Here is a 20,555-nt window from a genome sequence, read left to right as displayed (position 1 = left end):
CACCGCCCGCGCCGCGGCGGCCGCCCGTCTGCGCCTGCGCGGGCGCCGGTGTTGCTCGTCACCAAACTGCGCCGCACGGGGATGGGCGGGGGGAGCGGGGCCTCGTAGCAATAGGGGGCAGCAGGGGCGCTCGCGCCGCGGGTGTTTCGGCGGGAAGGAGCGCCTGAGGCGGGCGCCGGGGCGGCCAGGTGGTTGAGGCACCATCCCTGGAGGTGTTCAAAAGCCAGGTTGATGTAGTGCTGGGAGGTATGGTTTAGTGATGGTGATGCTTCTTGTTTGTTGTGTGGGTGTCTATTTTTGTCAGTTAGGTTGACGGTTGGACAAGATGATCTTTAAGGTCCCTTCCAACCTAGAAGATTCTGTGATTCTGTGATTCTGTGAAGATGGAGGGGAGTGTGGGAAATCACAGAATCACAGAATCTTAGTGGTTGGAAGGGACCTCTGAGATCATTGAGTCCAACCACAAAAAAAAAAAAAACCACCAAAAAACCAAAAAAAAACCCAAAAAAAAAAACAAAAAACCAAAAAAACCAAAAAACACACACACCACACCACACGCCCACCAAAAACACTGCACCCACCAACTAAACCCCACACTCAACACCTCACCGTAAACCAATAACCTTGGGCACTAGAGCATGCCCTGAAGAGCCATGTCTATACGTTTCTTAAATCCCTCCAGGGATGGTGACTCCACCACCTCCCTGGGCAGCCTGTTCCAGGGCCTGACCACTCTCTCAGGAAAGTAATTCTTTCTAATATCTAATCTAAATCTCCCTTGCCGCAACTTCAGACCATTTCCTCTGGTCTTGTCGTTCGTCCTTTGGGAGAAGAGGCCAACACCTGCCTCTCTACAACCTCCTTTCAGGTAGCTGTAGACGGCAATGAGGTCTCCCCTCAGCCTCCTCTTCTCCAAACTAAACATGCTCCTAGAGTCAAGGTGTTATCTAATTCTGTGTTTTCTGCTGACACCTGCTGGCCCTGAGCAGCAGGTTATTGCCTTCCTGCCTAAAGGCCTAAAGGCTTTCACAACCTCGGAAGTTGTTATTATTTATAACTACCTGATGGGATGATGTCACTGTTTGTTAGAACCAGTCTTTAACCTCCAACTATAGGTAATTGATTGTATCTCTCCCAGGACCCTTCCCATCCCCTTCTTGTTATTACCAGTTACAATTCATCCGTGAGCTTGCTGTCCTAAAATGCAAAGCTGCAGCACGAGCCGGCGGAGCGTGTGGTGCGGTATAAACTGCTCCGTGACTCAGACAGTTGAAATCTGGGGGGAAATCCTGGAAACTTGAAGGTCTTGATGTCCTAATACAAGGAAATTTGAATTGGAAATAAGTATAGGTCCACCACAGTCGATGTTACTACACTGGTATATAGCTGCAGATTTTCCAGAGAGATCAAAACGAGGGTTCTGCTCCAAAAATGATGCCACTCACATCCACAAGTGGTGAGCCACATACTGAAATCCCTACTCATTCTTTATCCGAGGCATTCCTAGAGTGCCCTGCAGATTAGGGACGTGGAAATAATCCATTACTTACCGAAATAATAGTTCTCTCACCACTAATCCAAAACGAATGACATTACAGCCAATTAATTGTTCATCTGGGAGACGGAGCCCTTCGTCATGTCGGTGTCACTGGTGTAGCTCGAGAAGACGAGAAACGAAGCATTTCTATCCCAAGGTGAAAAGTTTATGGGATTTCTAAGGAATTTGGGCTTGTTGAGAGTCTCAGCAGAAATGGTGAGGGCATCTTCCTGGGGCTGGGGCTGTAGCTGTGCGAGGGTCAGTCAGCCTTGTGTCCCAGAGCCTCACGTACGCTGTGAGAATTAGGATTAAATAAGGATTTAACATTTATATGTTGTTCTAGGCAACCTTATGTGTACAACCTTACTTCCCTGGAACAGATCCTTCAGGAAGCCCAAGATAAAAGGTTAGTTTCTGACAGAAGGGAGAGCAACTCAAAAGGTAAATGTAAGTTTTGTGAGTTACGTGTAGGGTTCAAAAAAGCATTTTAGGAAATGTCTGAGATCTTATGGGAGAGCAGGATGTGATGCAGAACGGATGTAGAGAGGGCAGAGGGGACGAGTGAGGGACTGGGAGGACAAGGAAGGACATCTCCCCTCTCCTCCCCTTCCCTACTGAATTGCTGAACACTGATTTTGAGAAGATGGGAGATGAGGGGGACCCACAAGCCATGGGCTTTCTTACCCTTTCAATGTGATGGGAGAGACCACGATGCTGTGTCTTGGTTTGCAAGAACCCTTTTTAGATAAGGAGCAACCACAGAGGGTCCAGACTTAACAGAAAAGGGGTAACTCCACCTAAATTTGATGACTTTTGAGGCCTTCCTAGTTGGAAGCGGGCGTTGTATCCACTCTGTCCCTCTGTCGGTGACAACACAGGCAAATTGCCTATATATTAAAGCAATTTTAAGCAACGAGACAAAGATTGGTTAGATGAGATTAATTTAACCATCTGCTTCTTATCGTGTCACCAAGGTGTTCGTTATTTGCAGCATGATACCACATCCTCTTCGGACAGCGCAAGAGGGTATGTCCCACCCTCCCCACGTTAGTGTGCCAGGGCCCTGACCACGCTAATTGGGGCTAATGCAGGCTTCCCACCCACACACCCTCCACCCCTTGGCGTGGGAGCTGCATTTAAGCTGAGGCCATTTGGTTTTTGGTCCTTGTTTGAGCTGCGGTGGGTGCGTGGTGGACTTGGGCTTGACATCCTGGCTGTGGACCTGCTGCGTGACTGTGGACTTACCCGAGGACCTGGACTGAGGCTGTCCCTGGTCAGTGCCACCAGACCTGCTCTGCTCCTCTCTGTTTGGGTCCCGTGGGGCCGTGCTGCTTGTGGTGACCTCTTCACTCCCACCTTGCCTTGCTGTCACCTTTGGCTTCTGGCTTGCTGGGTGGTGCACCTCTTTTTCTTGCAGCTTCCTGATTTTCTCAGGTGTTTTGTGCCCTGAGCACTACAGAGGATGACTTTCAGCCAGTGCAGGACTTCACCCATAGGTCACCCTCTAGTTTAAGGCTGATCTCCAAACCCTGTAGGACCTTATGGCCACATAAAGCCTTATGGACCTACGTAGGACCTTATAGTGCAGGACTTCACCCATAGGTCACCCTCTGCTTTAAGGTCCCTGTAGGAACTTATGGCCACATAAGGCCTTATGGACCTACGTAGGACCTTATAGGCCTACAAACCCTGGGAGGTCACAGTGCTTCTGGATTCTGTAGCCCCTTCAGTGGGGATTAGGAGTGAATACAAAGATTAAATGCAGCTCCTTAAATGCAATGGGTGGAGGCCCCAGACGAGGTTGGTCAGGGCACTCAGAGCTTGTTGGTGTACTTAAGACCCTGACATCATGTTTGGCGGGATCTCTTGGCAGCCTTTAAGTCCATGCAGGGTGTAGCATGAGTAATGGAGCAAGCTGTAATTTTGCCCTGCATTAAGTCCCTCCTTCCTGTTTTCAAAGAGCGTGTCCACCGGGGGTGGTGTGGACAGTCTGTCGGTTCTTTATGAAACGTCAAAGGCCATGAGCTACAGGTGGGATTTGACTTCCACCAGAATTACTGTAGCTCTAGAAGCAGGAAATTCTCCTGATGGTTCCTGTCTCTCAGGATGAAGTCACGTTACCTGATTTACGTTGAGGGGAGGGGAGATCCACTTGTTTCCCAAGAACTGGGTTAGGTTAAACGTCAGAGACCTGGGGACTGGCAGGAATGTATGTACCTTATCTCCTTGTAGAGCACATGTTCTCCACAGTATGCCCCCAAGTTACAACAGTCGCAGGATGACTAATTCTTCTGTGTCAAAACAGGCAGAATCCCTGCCTGAGGCTCCCCTTGTTCCCAAAAACATGAGACTTGGCCTTACAATAGTCTGGCTTGGACTCTGCTGTGTACCCATGACAAGAAGTGACTGGTTCTTCCTCAGTAACATTTCATAGAATCATAGGATGGTTTGGGTTGGAAGGGACCTTAAAGATCATTCAGTTCCAAACCCCCTGCCCTGGGCAGGGACACCTCCCACCAGACCAGGTTGCTCAAAGCCCCCTCCAACCTGGCCTTGAAACCCTCCAGGGATGGAGCAGCCACAGCTTCTCTGGGCAACCTGGGCCAGGCTCTCACCACCCTCACAGCAAACAAGTTCTTCCCCACAGCTCAGCACCATCTCCCCTCTTTCAGGGTCAAACCCTTCCCCCTCCTCCTATGGCTCCTCTCCCTGATCCAGAGTCCCTTCCCATCTCTCCTGGAGCCCCTTGAGGGACTGGAAGGGGCTCTAAGGTCTCCCCGGAGCCTTCTCTTCTCCAGGCTGAACCCCCCCAACTCTCTCAGTCCCACCTCCCAGCAGAGGGGCTCCAGCCCATCTCCGTGGTCTCCTCTGGCCCTGCTCCAACAGCTCTGTGACCTTCTGATGTTGGGGACTCCAGAGCTGGACACAGTGCTCCAGGTGGGGTAAAGGGACAAATGAAAAGTGTTTCCAGCTCAGCCTGTCATTCTGGGACAACCCCAGCTGTGTGTTCCCACAACCAAAGGAGAGCCAGATGGTTCCCAACGCTCAGCTGGGAAAGCGCCCATCGCCGTTACTCCTTCAGCGTAGATAATGACACCCCAAATATCTGGGCACCTTTAGGGAAGGTGATGAATGAGAGGGAGGCTATTCCAGCACTTCTTCAAACCTGTGTCACCTTTTCCTGAGGAAGATGCTTCCTTAGCAGAGGATTCCTAGGAAGCCTGTCCAAGGAGAAGGGTTTAGCTTCATAACTGAATTCTGAAGGTCTTGTCCACCCAAGGTTTTGGCAGCTTCTGCTTCATAACTTGTTTTCTTGCTTTCAAGAATTTGCTTTGCTTGAAGCGCTGGCTGGATCTGTGTCAAACCATCCCAACTGCAGGTCAGAGGGATGCTAGTAATTTCAATAAATAATATATTTAAATTATCTGGCTTACATCTAGAAGTGTGTAACTTTTATATAAGAGCCTGGCCTTGCATGGCCTTGGCGTTGTCTATCAGAGAGAACTTGTTGTAGAGCAGGCAGGACCCAGAGCTTGCGTGCTATCCCTGGAGTGATTATTTCACCCAATTATTTCAATGATTTCTTCAAAATAATCACTCAGGTGGAGTATTTCGGCCGGAGTGAGATCTTTCTGCTGGCTGCCTCTTTGTTAACAAGGAGTGAGCTACTAAATATCTATCGGAGGAAAACCTGTGACCGAGAGTCAACTGGTAGAGCTCCTCACCCCCAGTGAGAGCTGGGACGACGTTCGGTTTGACTCTGTTTTCCTCTACCTAGAAAAATGTGTAAAATGACACCAGGGAGTTTTGTGGACAACACTTAGAAAACAACTCCTGCCTTACGGGTTTGAAGGTGTCAGCGGAAAATATTTTTTTGGAGGTGAGGTTGGCCTCCTATCTCTTGGTTGCCTTGAAAGCTCTGATAAATGTGAGAACTTACTCACATGGTTTCCAGATGTGTTTTATCAGAAAAAAAAAAAAAGGTTTTCTTACCAAGTCCTGTATAAATTCACCTTTGCCAGGCTGAACTGAACTTCGTGTCAACCATGAAGCTGATTTTGATCTTCAGTGCCCTCATCGGGGCTTCCTTGTGCCTGGAAACCTTTGTTGGGTGAGTTATGCTTTTGGAGAAGACCTTTAATTTAAGGCTGTGTTTTCCAGTTGTTGTTTTTCATGATCTTAACTTCCCAAAATGTCCTTGGGGCGCAATCCTTTGCTTCTTGTGGCTGACTTGTCTTGCTCTTTGGTACTGCGGTATTTGAAGGAACCCCTCTCTAGTTTTATTTGGGATTTCCAAGGAGAAGGAGCTAGCTGAAGGGTTGAACTCCTAAATTGAGGTTCACCCAAGGCTTTGTTTTGGCTCTGACTGCACCTGGGGAGCAGCCTCGAGCCTTGATCTGGAGCTGAACCTCCTGCAGAGCTCGAGTGTTCAGCTTGACAGATCTGGCCCCACCATGAAGCAGAGCAAAAAGACCAGAACCTGGCTTCAGATCGGAAAGGTCTCTACTTTCCCTTTGCTTTTGAAGTTTCTTACTTCTCTGTAAATGCTTAATCTCTTCAGAGCGTTTTCTAAGCAATTTGAGTTCTTATTTCCAACCGTTACCTCTATGCTGCATTGCAAAATGATCTCCTTCTAGCATATTTCCTCAGAGTCTTCCTGACTATGTAAAAAGATGATAAACAGAAGATGATAAAAAGCGTGATAGAAACTTCCTAACATGTAGTAACTGAGCACTAGATTCTAGTAAGTTTGTGAAAAGATGATAAACAGAAGATGATAAAAAGCATGATAGAAACTTCCTGACATGTAGTAACTGAGCACTAGTTCTAATAAGTTTGTAGATGAAGATGTAAAGGACTAAGAATAAGAAATGATATACATAATTTACTAAAACTCTAGGATATGTAAAGCCAGGAGAAGCTGTTTTGAGCATTTAATCTGGGCTCTGGCATAACGCAGGCTGGATTCTCAGGAATTAATTCCTTGGTCACATGCAGTAGCTGTGGTTAACGAGCCTCATCTCTTCACAGAAGAATCTAAACCAGAAATAAAGCTGGTGATGGTGGAGAATCCGATACTAAGTTATTAGTGTGGTAAAGTGCCTTTAGTGTTGATTGAACTTGATCTATCGAACAGAAGAATCCAATCCAGAAATAAAGCTGGTGATGGTGGAGAATCCGATACTAAGTTATTAGTGTGGTAAAGTGCCTTCAGTGTTGATTCTGTCAAGAATCTTATACCTTAATTGGCTGGACTGAGGAACCTGGTGTTAATGAGTGTCCCTTCTCAGCTGCTGAGGCCACACTAGGAAATAAACACGCAGATAACTGGGCTCCCACGCCGAGTCCCTTGTTTACCCTCTCTCAAGACGTGTTTTCCAATTCTGCAGTTACTCACCTCGATTTGCTCTGAGTCATCTCCCTTTTTTGGCGCTGCTCGCAGCAGGTGCCAGCAGAGCAGCTGGGCCAGCTCAGGAGATGGAATTCTCCGGACTTTCATCCCGTCTCCCACGGCAGCCAAAGGCAGATGCCTTGGGAAGAGAAGGAAAACAAACACACCAAATATATTAACCACCAAATGCCATTTGCAAACGTAGCATTGGTGCTGGGCTCTCTTGCAGTAATCCCCAGGCTCTACAGCTGTGGAGTACATCCATACTTTTTGGCTATGGCATTGATCCCCACCTCTACTTCCAGTTGTTATCCAGGTTTCCTTCAGAACAGCCTCCAGAATAGGATCAGGCTGCTTCTCTTGCAGTAATCCCCAGGCTCTACAGCTATGGAGTACCTCCGCACTTTTTGGCTATGGCATTGATCCCCACCTCTACTTCCAGTTGTTATCCAGGTTTCCTTCAGAACAGCCTCCAGAATAGGATCAGGCTGCTCAGGGCAGTGGTGGAATCATCATCCCTGGAGATATTTAAAAGGCAGACGTGATGCTGAGGGACATGGTTAGTGGTGGGTTAGGTTGATGGTTGGACTTGATGATCTTCAAGGTCCCTTCCAACTAGGTGATTCTATGATTCTATGATCTTCTGTCCCCCAGCTGTGGCATACACTTGTTGTTCGTAGATTCTTTTGTCATTTCATAAAAGCCTTGGGAGGTTGATGGTTGGACTTGATGATCTTCAAGGTCCCTTCCAACTAGGTGATTCTATGATTCTATGATCTTCTGTCCCCCAGCTGTGGCATACTCTTGTTGTTCGTAGATTCTTTTGTCATCTCATAAAAGCCTTTGATGAAAGGGACCTCCAGAAATCTTTAGTCCTCTCCTGCTCAGAGCAGGGCACAGAGCTGTTTCCCCTTATCATCGTCTGCCCCTACTGAGAAGAGTGTCATTTTTGTATGACTCCCCTTCAAGTTGTGGTAGCCTATAATTAGATGAGCCTGGTCAAGCTTGGGTTCATCAGCCTCTCCTCATGGTACTGTTTGCTTCTACCTATTTTACCAGGGAGGCTGGAACATTGTGTTTCAGTGATCTAAAAAAGCCACGTAGAGACCGTATGCTGAGATCACTAGTGCAGTCTAAGTTAATCACTGAGGTTGCCTGTGGAGTGAGGTACTTCCAGACGGTGATTCATTCCAGCTGGAATGGTGCAGGCCACCTTCTGATGGTATCAGCTTCTGACAACACAGAGAAGTTTGTCCAAATTGAAGAAAGGTGAAATGAATCCCATATTTAGCGTTCGGTTTGCTATTTTGTAGTGTCCCCCCAACATTTGATCATTTGCAGACTCAGCCAGAGGTTGGTTTTTTCAAGTTGTTGACAAAAAAAATCTAATAGATGCAAGAGTGATCTCTGTAAGCAATTAAAACCTCAGCCACTTGATGTCTTGTCTTAAAAATTGCCATTTAAGTAGTTACTAATCTAGTGTACATGTAGGGGGCTGGCTCTGCAGGTTGTTGGTTGAACTCTTGGGTGACACGAAGTCAACTGCATTAAACAAGTCCGTATCGGCTGCTAGCACGCAAATAACTACCCAGCAAATTAATAATCTTAATAACAAGTGAGTTCCAGACCCCCTTTTTGAGGCTGTTTCTGAAAACTTACTGATTTATTGCAGGGACCAGGTTCTCCGAATCAAGACAAGAAATGAGGAGGAGGTTAAGCAGTTGCAGCTTTTGGAATCCCTGGAACACCTGGAGGTATGTTACTACCACACAGGCTTTTTTTAACATTTCAGGCTGGGGTAGGACTTACCAGGGCAGGACTTCACATCCATGTTTGGAAGGTTCTTACCTTACTGTGGCAGCTGCCATAAATAAATGTACTGTCTCAATATTTGGTGTTTGATCCTCAAGTCCTAGTACCAGCTTGGTATTCAGGAGTGACTGCATGTATACTTTCTTCCTACTGGGTTTACAATCATATTTGAGTTGATCTGCTCTTAATCTTAGTATCGAAAAGCTTGTTTTTAAAGTAGAGATACTAATCTTTTTATACTTATCTCCCAGTGTTGTGGGAGGAATTTATTACTTTGAGTCTGCACTGTAAAACATACTATAATATTCTAGGTTATCGCTGTTCTTATTGCCTTCGGTGAGACTTTTTATCACTTTCTTTAAAAATATTGATTTGAATAGTGTAGAAATAGGTTATCGCTGTTCTTATTGCCTTCGGTGAGACTTTTTATCACTTTCTTTAAAAATATTGATTTGAGTAGTGTAGAAACTAGAATTTAGAAAAGCCCTACCAAAGGAGAAATAAAAACAATGGGTTTCATATTAGGTATAAGTGTGATACGGAGATTTTTTGGTAACTATTTCTAGTAAAAGAGAAAATAGTAAAATCATCACAGAAGACAAAAATTCCATCTTGCTTATATGACTGAAGCTCTGAAGTCAGTGAAAACGCTGACTTTAGCCTCCTGCAGATCTTTTTTTTATCATTAAGTGATACAAGGTTGTAGTGAGGCCAAACTAAAGAGTGGAGTGTGCTGTAAGCGTGATGGGGAGCCATTCTATTTGGGAGAAATCAGCATTTCTAGAGCTTTAGAAGAGCTGGTTGCAGAACGCTTTTTTCCCCAAACCAAATCCATTTTCCTTTCTCTTTTCAGCTTGATTTCTGGATAAATCCCTCCACTGCTGCCCTCCCTGTGGATGTGCGAATCCCTGCTAACAATGTCCAAGCAGTCAAAGCCTTCCTGGAGTCCCAGGGGATTGAGTACTCCATCTTGATTGAAGACCTGCAGGTAGGCACATAATTAGCTTTTAAATCCTGTGGAAAAAAAAAATAGTGATTCCCAATCATTCATTAATTCACGGACTCTTCTATACTCTGTTTGCCATGAGGCCCTCCCCTTATTTTTGTAGTCTGTGGGTTAATTTCTCAAAGACAATCTGTGGGTCACTGCTGCTACCTGGAACCAGATTGAATAGTGACATCAATAAACTCATAGGCTCCGTGGGGCTCTTCTTCTAACCTCTGAGGAATTTTGTGTGGTCTTTTGGCCTCAGATATTTGGGAATTGCAACGCTTAAGTTACTTCTAATTCAGTAAACTATATTAAGAACAGCTTTGGATAATAATCTGAAAGAACTGTGCCCCACTGTGTGAGTTAACTCACCCCTTTGGGCACTAATCCGACATTTCTTCATGAGCAGTAACCCCAAAATGACACTAAAATAACATTAACTCAGCAGAAACTGTGCCTTTTTTCTCTCACCACCCCTTCAAGCTTTCCAGTGCTATTCTTGTTCATCTTAACAAGCATTTAAAAATTAATACTGACAATTTAAACACTGCTTCTCATGTCCAGTTTCTCACACCCACTTCACTACGGATACATTCAGCGGAAACATCCCTTTGCTCCTGGGGCTGGAGCCAATGAGCAACGCCATGATGTTGTGATTATTAATTAAGCAGGTGTTTTTTCTCAACATTTGAATGGTTTCTTTTAGGCTGTTCTCGATGAAGAAAAGCAAGAGATGGCCTACAGTCAACAGAGGGAGCGCAGCAGCAACAGCTTCAACTATGCAACTTACCACACTCTGGATGACGTGAGTACCTCAGCTTTGGGGGAAGAGGGTTCTTTTTTCCTGCTGTCTTCAATTAAACATCCTATCTTAGGATGTAAAATGTCTTTCCAGCTTCTTTTGGCATGTGGTTTTGTATTTAAATGGATTAATTTTGTCGTCGGCTCCATGAGCCAGCGCTTTCCCTGACGGAGTGTTGGAACAGAGAAGTGTTGATCATAGTTTTTCATAAAGGCTTCTGCAGAATTCTGGCAAAACCCTTCCTTCTGACATTCAAAAGAGATTGAGAAATAAATGAATCTCAAGGTAGGGAAATATAGGAAGCTGGTAACCGTCAAGCAGAGCAGAGAGTCAGGTATTTTTTTACTACCAGAAGTTCTTAAAGAGGGTTTTGAACTTATTCCTGAAATAAGTAGATCTTGACAGTATGGCAGTGTATGAACTTATTCCTGAAATAAGTAGATCTTGACCGTATGGCAGTGCTGCCTTCTACTTTGTTAGGAAGAGCATTGACCACACGGACGTAGGGTGAGGTGGGGCTTTGGAGAGGTCATAGCACTGATGGCAAAAGGAGAAAAAAGTAGATTTCATGGGGTCCTACAGTTGTTCTGGGCCGTGCTATGCATGAATGTAATGTAAATATCATGCCTTTTCATTTCAGATTTATGCAGAACTGGATCATCTCGCATCTGAGTACAGCAGCATTGTCAGCAAGCACAAAATTGGGGAATCCTACGAAAAGCGGCCTCTGTACGTGCTGAAGGTACGTGTCTCTGACACACAGCACAGATTGTGTGCATACCTTTGTGTATACATATTATAGATAACAGCACAATTCAGCCCAAAGCGTCCCCAGTCCATACGGGATGGGGTTTTGACTAAAAGGTGTGAGAGTTTTACAACTTTCTGGTTTGTTTTGACAGTTCAGCACCGGAGGAAGCAACCGTCCCGCGATCTGGCTGGATGCTGGGATCCATTCCCGAGAGTGGGTTACTCAAGCCAGTGCCATCTGGATGGCTAAAAAGGTCATCTCAGCAGTGATGGAATTTCTTTTTTGATTTATTTTGGGAATGCCTCTGACTATTTAGAAGTGTATCACAGCTGTATGTGTTGAGCCAGCTCTGCTCAACTCTCCTTCACCCCTCTTGAAACACAACCAACTCCAAAGGGATTATGGCAGCTGCTTAGACAAAGAATTGAAAAATGCTGTGTATTGTTAGAGCAGCTGGGAGAAGTTTAGGTAGAAAATATGTAGTAGCTCAGGTGAAATTCTTGATCTTGCATGACTCATAGTTGCACAAATGGAGAGAATGGCTGGAGAGCAGCCCTGAGGAGAAGGTCTTGGGGGTGTTGGTGGATGAGAAGCTCAACACGAGCCGGCAACATGCGCTGGTGGCCCAGAGTGTTGGTGGATGAAAAGCTCAACATGAGCCACCAACGTGCGCTGGTGGCCCAGAGAGCTGGATGGCTAAAAAGGTCATCTCAGCAGTGATGGAATTTCTTTTTTGATTTATTTTGGGAATGCCTCTGACTATTTAGAAGTGTATCACAGCTGTACGTGTTGAGCCAGCTCTGCTCAACTCTCCTTCACCCCTCTTGAAACACAACCAACTCCAAAGAGATTATGGCAGCTGCTTAGGCAAAGAATTGAAAAATGCTGTGTGTTGTTAGAGCAGCTGGGAGAAGTTTAGGTAGAAAATATGTAGTAGCTCAGGTGAAATTCTTGATCTTGCATGACTCATAGTTGCACAAATGGAGAGAATGGCTGGAGAGCAGCCCTGAGGAGAAGGTCTTGGGGGTGTTGGTGGATGAGAAGCTCAACACGAGCCGGCAACATGCGCTGGTGGCCCAGAGAGCCCCTCGCATCCTGGGCTGCATCCCCAGCAGCGTGGCCAGCAGGGAGAGGGGGGGAATCTGCCCCTCTGCTCCTCTCTGGGGAGACCCCACCTGGAATACTGTGTCCAGCTTTGGAGTCTCCAACATAAGAAGGACATGGAACTGTTGGAGCAGGGCCAGAGGAGGCCACGGAGATGCTGGGAGGGCTGGAGCCCCTCTGCTGGGAGGGGGGGCTGAGAGAGTTGGGGGGGTTCAGCCTGGGGAAGAGAAGGGTCTGGGGAGACATTATAGTAGCCTTCCAGTAAGTCTGGGGAGACATTATAGTAGCCTTTCAGGGGCTCCAGGAACGATGGGGAGGGACTCTTGATGAGGGAGAAAAGCCACAGGACGGGGCTCCAGGAGAGATGGGGAGAGACTCTTAATGAGGGAGGGAGCCACAGGACAAGGGGGAAGGGTTTCAAACTGAAAGAGGGGAGATTGAGATGAGATCTGGGGAAGAACTTGTTTGGTGTGAGGGTGGTGAGAGCCTGGCCCAGGTTGTCCAGAGAAGCTGTGGCTGCCCCATCCCTGGAGGGGTTCAAGGCCAGGCTGGATGGGGCTTGGAGCAACCTGGTCTGGTGGGAGGTGTCCCTGCCCAGGGCAGGGGGTTTGGAACTGGATGATCTTTAAGGTCCCTTCCAACCCAAACCATTCTATGATTCTATGAAATAACCAAGGACGTTATGAAGATGAGTTTGCTGCTTTGGTCTGCAGACACAGAAGAACACTGTGTTGTAGGATACCTTCCACAGAAGGGCAAAAGCTTCCAGCTTGATATCAACAAGCATTTAAATTCTGCTGAAAATGATTAAGCCACCAGAGAAGGGCAGCACCGTTGTGTTTTCCCGGCGTGGCTAATCCATCTCAATCTTGGCCTGTTCTTGGGGACAGGCAGGAGAAAATTTTGGGGCCCTTTTCCATTAACTTCCTGTCCTCAGAGTAAAATAATAGAACAGATTCGTTGCTCTCTCCAAGCTCCAAGTCTAACGAGGAGCAGTTATGGCCAACAAATAATTAATGGTCCTTGTTTGCCTGCCCCGAAAGCCAAACTTGCCTCTGTTAGAACCTACGCAGGAAAGAAATAGGACGATAATCACGACGTACCGTGTTGTCTCTGCTTAGATTGCCTCAGACTATGGGAAGGATCCATCCATCACCTCTCTGCTGAACAAAATGGACATTTTCCTGCTGACAGTCACCAACCCTGATGGATACGTGTTCACTCACACCACGGTGAGTAAAGCAGGCTGCAGGTCTAAGCTGATTTAGGAAGCTGTCGTGCTCTTCCAATCAAATAATAAACACGAGGGACGTAGGATCCTGCAGGTCTAAGCTGATTTAGGAAGCTGTCATGCTCTTGCAAGCGAATAATAAATGCGATGAAAGTCCATTTCTTCATGCTGTAAGAAGGAGTTACAAAAGAGCTGGGCAGCCAGAGATACTAACGACTTGTCTAACCCATCCTAACCTTGTCTAACCCACCCTAACCTTGTCTAACCCATCCTAACCCTCTCTAAATTCACCAGCCCTTCCATTTTTGTCCGTTGGCCCATCTTGGCAGTCAGCCCATGAGAAATAATCTTAGGATGGTGCCTGGAATGGCTTCCTGGTGAACGGCAGCTGTTTCCGGGTGGTGGTTTTAGTGCAAAGACCCAGATTTGCTCCGTTTTGAAGCCGTCGTGTTTCTTTTCTTTGCTTTAGAACCGCATGTGGCGGAAGACCCGCTCCAGGAACCCCGGCAGCGTGTGCATCGGAGTTGATCCAAACAGGAACTGGGATGCTGGTTTTGGAGGTAGGAATAAAGTTTCTGGATTCTGGCTGTCACTAAGAAGAAAAATTCCCAGATTCTGTTACATGGGACCAGCAATCACCTTAATATAAGGCATCCAGAAAGAAAATGGTCAAATAGGATGGGAGCTGTGTTTTATAAAGATAATTTGGCGTTGATTAATTGCCAGTGAGCACAGGATGAAGGTGGCAAATCTGTATCATCAGAATTTGGCGTTGATTAATTGCCAGTGAGCACGGGCTGAAGGTGGCAATCTGTATCATCGAGAAGTATGTCCCTTGAGGATTCATGCTCCATCGCTGCGGTTTGAGCATTTATCAGCATTTAAGGCCTTGCCCTTGGCTGAAGGCCCGTTTTTGGGAAAGCCCAGCTTTGTGCTGGTTTGCTTTGACCTTTCACGAATGCCAGTTCTTACAGGTTTGCCTTTGTTTCCCCTCGTTTGCACCCGACAGGTCCTGGAGCCAGTAGCAATCCCTGCTCTGACTCTTACCGTGGGCCCAGCGCCAACTCAGAGGTGGAAGTCAGATCTGTGGTCAACTTCATTAAGAATCACGGCAACATCAAGGCCTTCCTCACCCTCCACAGTTACTCTCAGCTCCTGATGTATCCCTATGGCTATAAATGCACCCCACCGGCCGACTACGCCGAGCTGGTGAGACATCAAGACTTGGTTTTAGCTTCCTCTCTTCTCTCCAACTGCTTTTCTGTCCTCGAGTATTTACCGTGAGATACCAGGATAAAAATGAGAGGCTGAACTCTGCCATCCCTGACAGTAAACGACCAGGAGAATGAACCAAAACCCAGTGCAATGCCTTTTAAAAGAGAAATATTGGTCATACACTAACAGATGCCATCCCCACCCCTCTCTGCTCATCCACAGTTCCTTCTTTCTGCTTTAAAGACAGCATCGTGGCTGTAACAGTATCTTTGAGGAGATGTGGCTCTTGCAGTCATCATTCAAATGGAAAAGACCCCCTGGAGGTCTCCACTCTGACCCTCTGCTGAAAGCTGGCAGGCTTTGGAGTCGTGGCCGATTCCAAGGCTGCCTTGGGTCGCTTAGGGCCTTTGTTTTGATATTTCCAAAGACAAATTTCCACAGCTTCTGCAAGCCCATCCCAAAGTTTCCCCACTGCTGTTGGGATTTTCTTCTTTCCCTAATACCTAAATGTAATTTTCCCTTGTGGCAATTTGTTTGCTGCCTCCCGTCCTTTTGCCCTGCTCCAAGAAGAGCCTGGTGCTCTTTTCTCCACCAAGTTGAAGCCAGAACAAAGGTGACCACTGAGTCCTGGGAGATCTCCTACAGCCTTGGGGTTTTCTGGTATCTCTTGAACCTTCTCTTGGCGAGACAGTTGGTGAGATGAAACCTTGGATGATCAGACACAGAACCTGCTATGGTTTAATTCACCCTCAGTCTCACCTCCCAAAAATACTGTGGAAGCTGTGGGCGCTGTCACTCATCTGAGAGGTTAAGAAATGGATTCTTTGGGCCCCAGTTTATTGGGGAGATGTGAAAGATCCAAGATTTTGTGAAAAATTGTGGCGATTTCCCTGAGTATGGTCCAGGCTGGCAAAATATTAACGTTTAATCTCATTAATTGTGGCTGCTTTCTGACCCGTCCTTTATCTCCTCCTCTCCAGGACGCTTTGGGAAAAGCTGCTGCCAGTTCCATCAGGTCCCTGTATGGCACCACCTTTACAGTGGGGAGCATTTGCACTACAATTTGTGAGTATTTTGCTAATTCGAGCCTTTATGGGCTGTCCCAGGGCAACAGTCTCTGTCCACCCCCTCCAGGTTTCTCCCTCTTGGCAGCAGTGATGCTTCTGCAGAGTGACACCACCTCTGTCAAACATCAGAGCTGAGCCATAGCATAAAAACCTAATATTTGTCACAGAATCACAGAGTGACAGGGGTTGGAAGGGACCTCTGGAGATCATCTAGACCAACCCCCTGCCAGAGCAGAGTCACCCAGAGCAGGTCACATGGGAATGTGTCCAGGCAGGTTTGAATGTCTCCAGAGATGGAGACTCCACCACCTCTCTGGGCAGCCTCTTCCAGGGCTCCGACACTGTCAAAGGAAAGAAGTTCCTCCTCATGTTGAGATGGAACTTCTTATATTCAAGTTTGGGCTCGTTCCTTCTTGCCCTGTCCCTGGGCACCACTGGGAAAAGCCTGGCCCCATCCTCCTGACACCCACCCTTGAAGTATTTATAGGTGTTGATCAGATCCCCCCTCAGTCTTCTCTTCTCCAGACTAAACAGACCCAAGTCCCTCAGCCTTCCCTCATCAGAGAGATGTTCTAGTCCCCTCAGCATCTTTGTAGCCCTCTGCTGTGCCCTCTCCACCAGTTCCCTGTCCTTCTGGAACTGGGGAAGCCAGAACTGGACCCAGTCCCTCACAAATACAGAGAGTAGGAGGGCGAAACTCAACCCAACCCTCTCTTCACCCCTCTGGTTCTTCTCCCTTTCTCTTTCAGACCAAGCCAGCGGAGGCAGCATCGACTGGAGCTACGATTACGGCATCAAATACTCTTTTGCCTTCGAGCTGCGCGACACCGGTCGCTACGGCTTCGTCCTGCCAGCCAGCCAAATCATCCCCACCGCGGAGGAGACCTGGCTGGGCCTGAAAAAAATCATGGAGCACGTGCGAGACAATTCCTCCTAAAAGCCAGGGTGGGCTCTTACGAGGGTGAGCAGCGAGCTCCTAAATCCTCTTCTCTCCACGTTTCTTGTGACATCCCTAACCACGTGGCACCTGGCTGAATAAAAACCCCGTGCACATTCCTCCTGCGGCGACACGTGTCTGCCTGTAAAAAAAAAAAAAAGCTTTTAGGGCTTGTCTTCTTCACTGCAACTCCCTGTGTGTGGTAGACCCCTTTAGAAGATTTTTTTTCTTTAGGCCATGGTTGTCGTCCACCTCGATGAGACGCAGGAGGAGCAGTGACAAGAGGAGGATGGAAAGTGTGGTGGGAAAGGAGGAGATGGTTGTCCCCGAGGTGCAGACTGTCCTGCCTGGTGCCCTCTGTGGCTCCGTCACTGTTAGTAAATCCAAAATGAGTTTGCTCCAAGCACCATGAGCCCTTAGTGGTGTGTTGGGACCTCTGCAAACCTCCCTGTCCTTGTGGCAGCCCCTTCCCCACAACCAGCCCCGTCCCCACGGCAGAAACTGGCTCCTGAGGGAATGAGGGTGTGGGATATTTAATGTATTTCTGAAATTTGTGGATTGAAAGCGGCGTGAGCGCTTCAGAGCTGCTGAAGGACTTGAATGATCATCTAGAAGGTTAATTGCTCTGCTACTAGAGTGCAACCACAGCTGGGGGGATGACCTGAGCCTGCCATATTGTCCCTTCCAGTAGCGTCCAGTGGCTGTTTGGAGGGGACAGGGAAGAATTTAGGGCCATGGAGATGCTGGGAGGGCTGGAGCCCCTCAGCTGGGAGGACAGGCTGAGAGAGTTAGCGCCCCTTCCAGTCCCTCAAGGGGCTCCAGGAGAGATGGGGAGGGACTCTGGATCAAGGAGGGGAGCCCTAGGAGGAGGGGGAAGGGTTTGACCCTGAAAGAGGGGAGATGGAGCTGAGATCTGGGGAAGAACTTGTTTGGTGTGAGGGTGGTGAGAGCCTGGCCCAGGTTGGCCAGAGAAGCTGTGGCTGCCCCATCCCTGGAGGGGTTCAAGGCCAGGTTGGAGGGGGCTTGGAGCAACCTGGTCTTTTGGGAGGTGTCCCTGCCCAGGGCAGGAGAGTTGGAACTGGATGGTCTTTAAGATCCCTTCCAACCCAAACCAGCCTACGATTCTATGAATTTGGGTTTTTTTTTGTGCAAAACAACTCCAAACCCAAACTATTCTATGATTCTATGAATTTGGGGGGTTTTTTTTGTGCAAAACAACTCCGTGCTGCTGCTCTTGTGAGCTTGAGGGCTTCAGCAGCGTTGGCTTCTGGGGGAAGAAGGGGCTCATGCAGAGGGTCCTGATGTTAAAGGAGCGTAATCCAGGCTGTGAGACTAATTAAAGGAACTCAATTTCCTTTATCAAGCCTAACCTGGATGCTGCCAGGCCACCGATTGCTGGTGGGAGCGGGAGGGTCTCCTGGCTTAATGTCCCCATTAATGTCCCCCATTTCCCCCTTCTAGATTTGCCCAGTGGGCACTATTGGAGGATGGAGGTGGGGAGGACCTCCCCTTACCCAGTGTGGCCAGTCCACCGGTCCCTCAGGTAGCCCACCTCCCTCCTTCTGTTGTTGGACCTGCTCATTTCTTGGGGATTAGGAGCTAAATGGCTCGGGGCCATCTGAGGGACAGGAGATCAGCAATCCCTGCTGCTGAGGGACAGGAGATCAGCAATCCCTGCTGCTGTTGCGGGTGATTATCGAGTCCAACAGGTTTATCTCCATGTCCTGTGACCCCCCCCACCCCCTGCCACCAGCAGCTGGCGAGTTACTCACCACCCCACCCCGAGGGTTGGCAGGAGATGGAGCACCTGATGGGTGAAATGTCAGCTCAGACCCAAAGGACACGTGGCTCTTGGCAAGGGGGAGGGTGGCAAAGGTGCAGCTGAGGCATGGGGAAGCACCACGTGGGGTTGGTTTTGGGTGAAGAGCAGCTGTTTTGGAAAGCAAACCCGAGCACGGGGCAGCCGGCGCTCCCTGCACGTGTCCCCGTCCCCTCTGCTCATGGCCACAGCTGGTGGCACCTGCTTCCCAAACTGACCCAACCCTTCCAGAATCCCATCCTCCAGCCAGCAATAAAAACACCCCTGGTAAAACCCCGCTGATGGGAAGGGCCCTGGGCTCACAGTTGGCTCTTGGACACGGCTAATCTTCTGCCACCAGAGTTGGGGACCTTTGTGGCAGGTGGTGGGCAGGAGCTGCAGAGCTGAGGAGCCTCAGCCAGGGTTGTAGAGCTGTGGCCTCACCCTGGCTTTGAACCTCATTCCAACCAGTGAGGTCTTGGGACCACCTGGCCCCTCTTCTTCTAAGCGTGTGGCTTGATGACAAGTACATCCAGTTTTTGGACCCCTGGCACCAAAGGGACCTGGAGGAAGACCGATGGAGGGCACCAAGATGTGTCCTATGATGGGATGCTGAGGGAGATAGGCTGGTTTGGCCTGGAGATGAGACAGCTTTCGGGTGGGGTGACCTAATGGGGACCCTCCCATCCCTGTGAAGAGGTTATTGAGAAACCAGAGCCAAATTCTTCACCACAAAGAGAGACAATAGCGTCAGCTGAAAACAAGAGCCAGCCAGGCTGGACATAGGGAGATGCTTTTCCACCAGGAGGACAGTCCAGCAGTGGGACACATCACCCAGAGGAGTTGTGCAGGGAGACTCCCAAGACCCAACATAGAGGGTCTTGGTCTTCCCACAGAACTGACCTTGCTTTGTTCAGGAGGTCGGATAGAGACCTCCTGTGATCCACCTCAACTACCCCATGATCCTGCCTCAATGAGGACCTCCACCCTGGGCCCACCACCCAGGACCAGCTCACCAATGTCATCGGTTTCGCGTTATGAAGCCCTAACGGAGCCCCGACCGTGTGGCACCTTCCCTGCCCCACGTCCTGCTGGGGGTGCAACCAGAAAGATCACCTTGGAAAAAAAAAAAACAACCAACCAACCACAGATAGAAGATTTCTGCTAAAATAGTGACGGGAGATGGTGTCTGCCAGCCTGGGAACCCGGCCCAGGAACCCGGAGCATCCTTGAGGAGCACAGGTGGGAGCTCAGGGACGTGGTAGATAAGGGCACAACAAAGACACTGCTGTAACCTGGGGAACAAAGACGCTGCTATAACCCCCGGAACAAAGGAACCACTGTGAGGAACCGACCTCCTGAGACGGCACAAATCAGCAACGGCTGCTCCAGGAGCTGCTGTCCCTCACCCACCCCTGTACCTACACTAAAGACATGAAAAATAACTCCCTTTCTACCCAAAACTGAGCCCCTCTTTCTCTCTCTCTCTCTGAGCGTTACCCTCAGGTGAACCTACGTCCCCTCGGATCCTCACCTGGCTCCGGTCTCCGTGACACCCAACCTCTTCAAAGTGGGACATCATCCATCATCAACGAGCCCCGCTCCTGGAAGCGGTGACCGGCACCGGTAATAATTTGAACGATATAATTCGAATTTTAAAGATAGATAGATAGAAAATTCTGCATAGAAGTAATTAATCATAAATATATATTTTTATATATATACTTACTTTTCTGCTGGGAATTTGTAGCAGCTTGTAATATAGGCTTGTTGACTAATCCTAATTATACTTCGCTAAGATTAACCTGTAATAAAGAACATGGAAACAACACGCCGTGTCGTTGCGTACTACGGGGTCCTACGACCCCACCGTCCCCACACCCTGGGGGGGGGGGGTGGGGGGGGGATTGTCACCATG

The 20,555-nt window shown here is 48.3% G+C and overlaps 1 protein-coding gene across 1 annotated transcript; it reads left to right on the top strand.

The window, feature by feature from the left end:
• The first annotated feature begins 5,583 nt into the window (after positions 1 to 5,583).
• LOC106889914 (carboxypeptidase A2-like) lies at positions 5,584 to 16,933 on the top strand. Its single transcript, XM_014945430.1, has 11 exons — positions 5,584 to 5,648; positions 8,602 to 8,683; positions 9,595 to 9,729; positions 10,439 to 10,537; positions 11,175 to 11,276; positions 11,437 to 11,538; positions 13,511 to 13,621; positions 14,090 to 14,180; positions 14,630 to 14,829; positions 15,816 to 15,900; positions 16,652 to 16,933. The coding sequence occupies exons 1-11, from the start codon at positions 5,584 to 5,586 to the stop codon at positions 16,837 to 16,839; spliced, it is 1,260 nt and encodes a 419-aa protein (XP_014800916.1). The 3' UTR covers positions 16,840 to 16,933.
• Positions 16,934 to 20,555: the final 3,622 nt, after the last annotated feature.

The sequence above is a fragment of the Calidris pugnax genome, unplaced genomic scaffold (assembly GCF_001431845.1).
Source record: "Calidris pugnax isolate Ruff unplaced genomic scaffold, ASM143184v1 scaffold96, whole genome shotgun sequence".
Lineage (NCBI taxonomy): Eukaryota > Metazoa > Chordata > Aves > Charadriiformes > Scolopacidae > Calidris > Calidris pugnax.
Note: the sequence above shows the minus strand (reverse complement) of the source record. Positions and strands in the feature narration are given on the sequence as shown.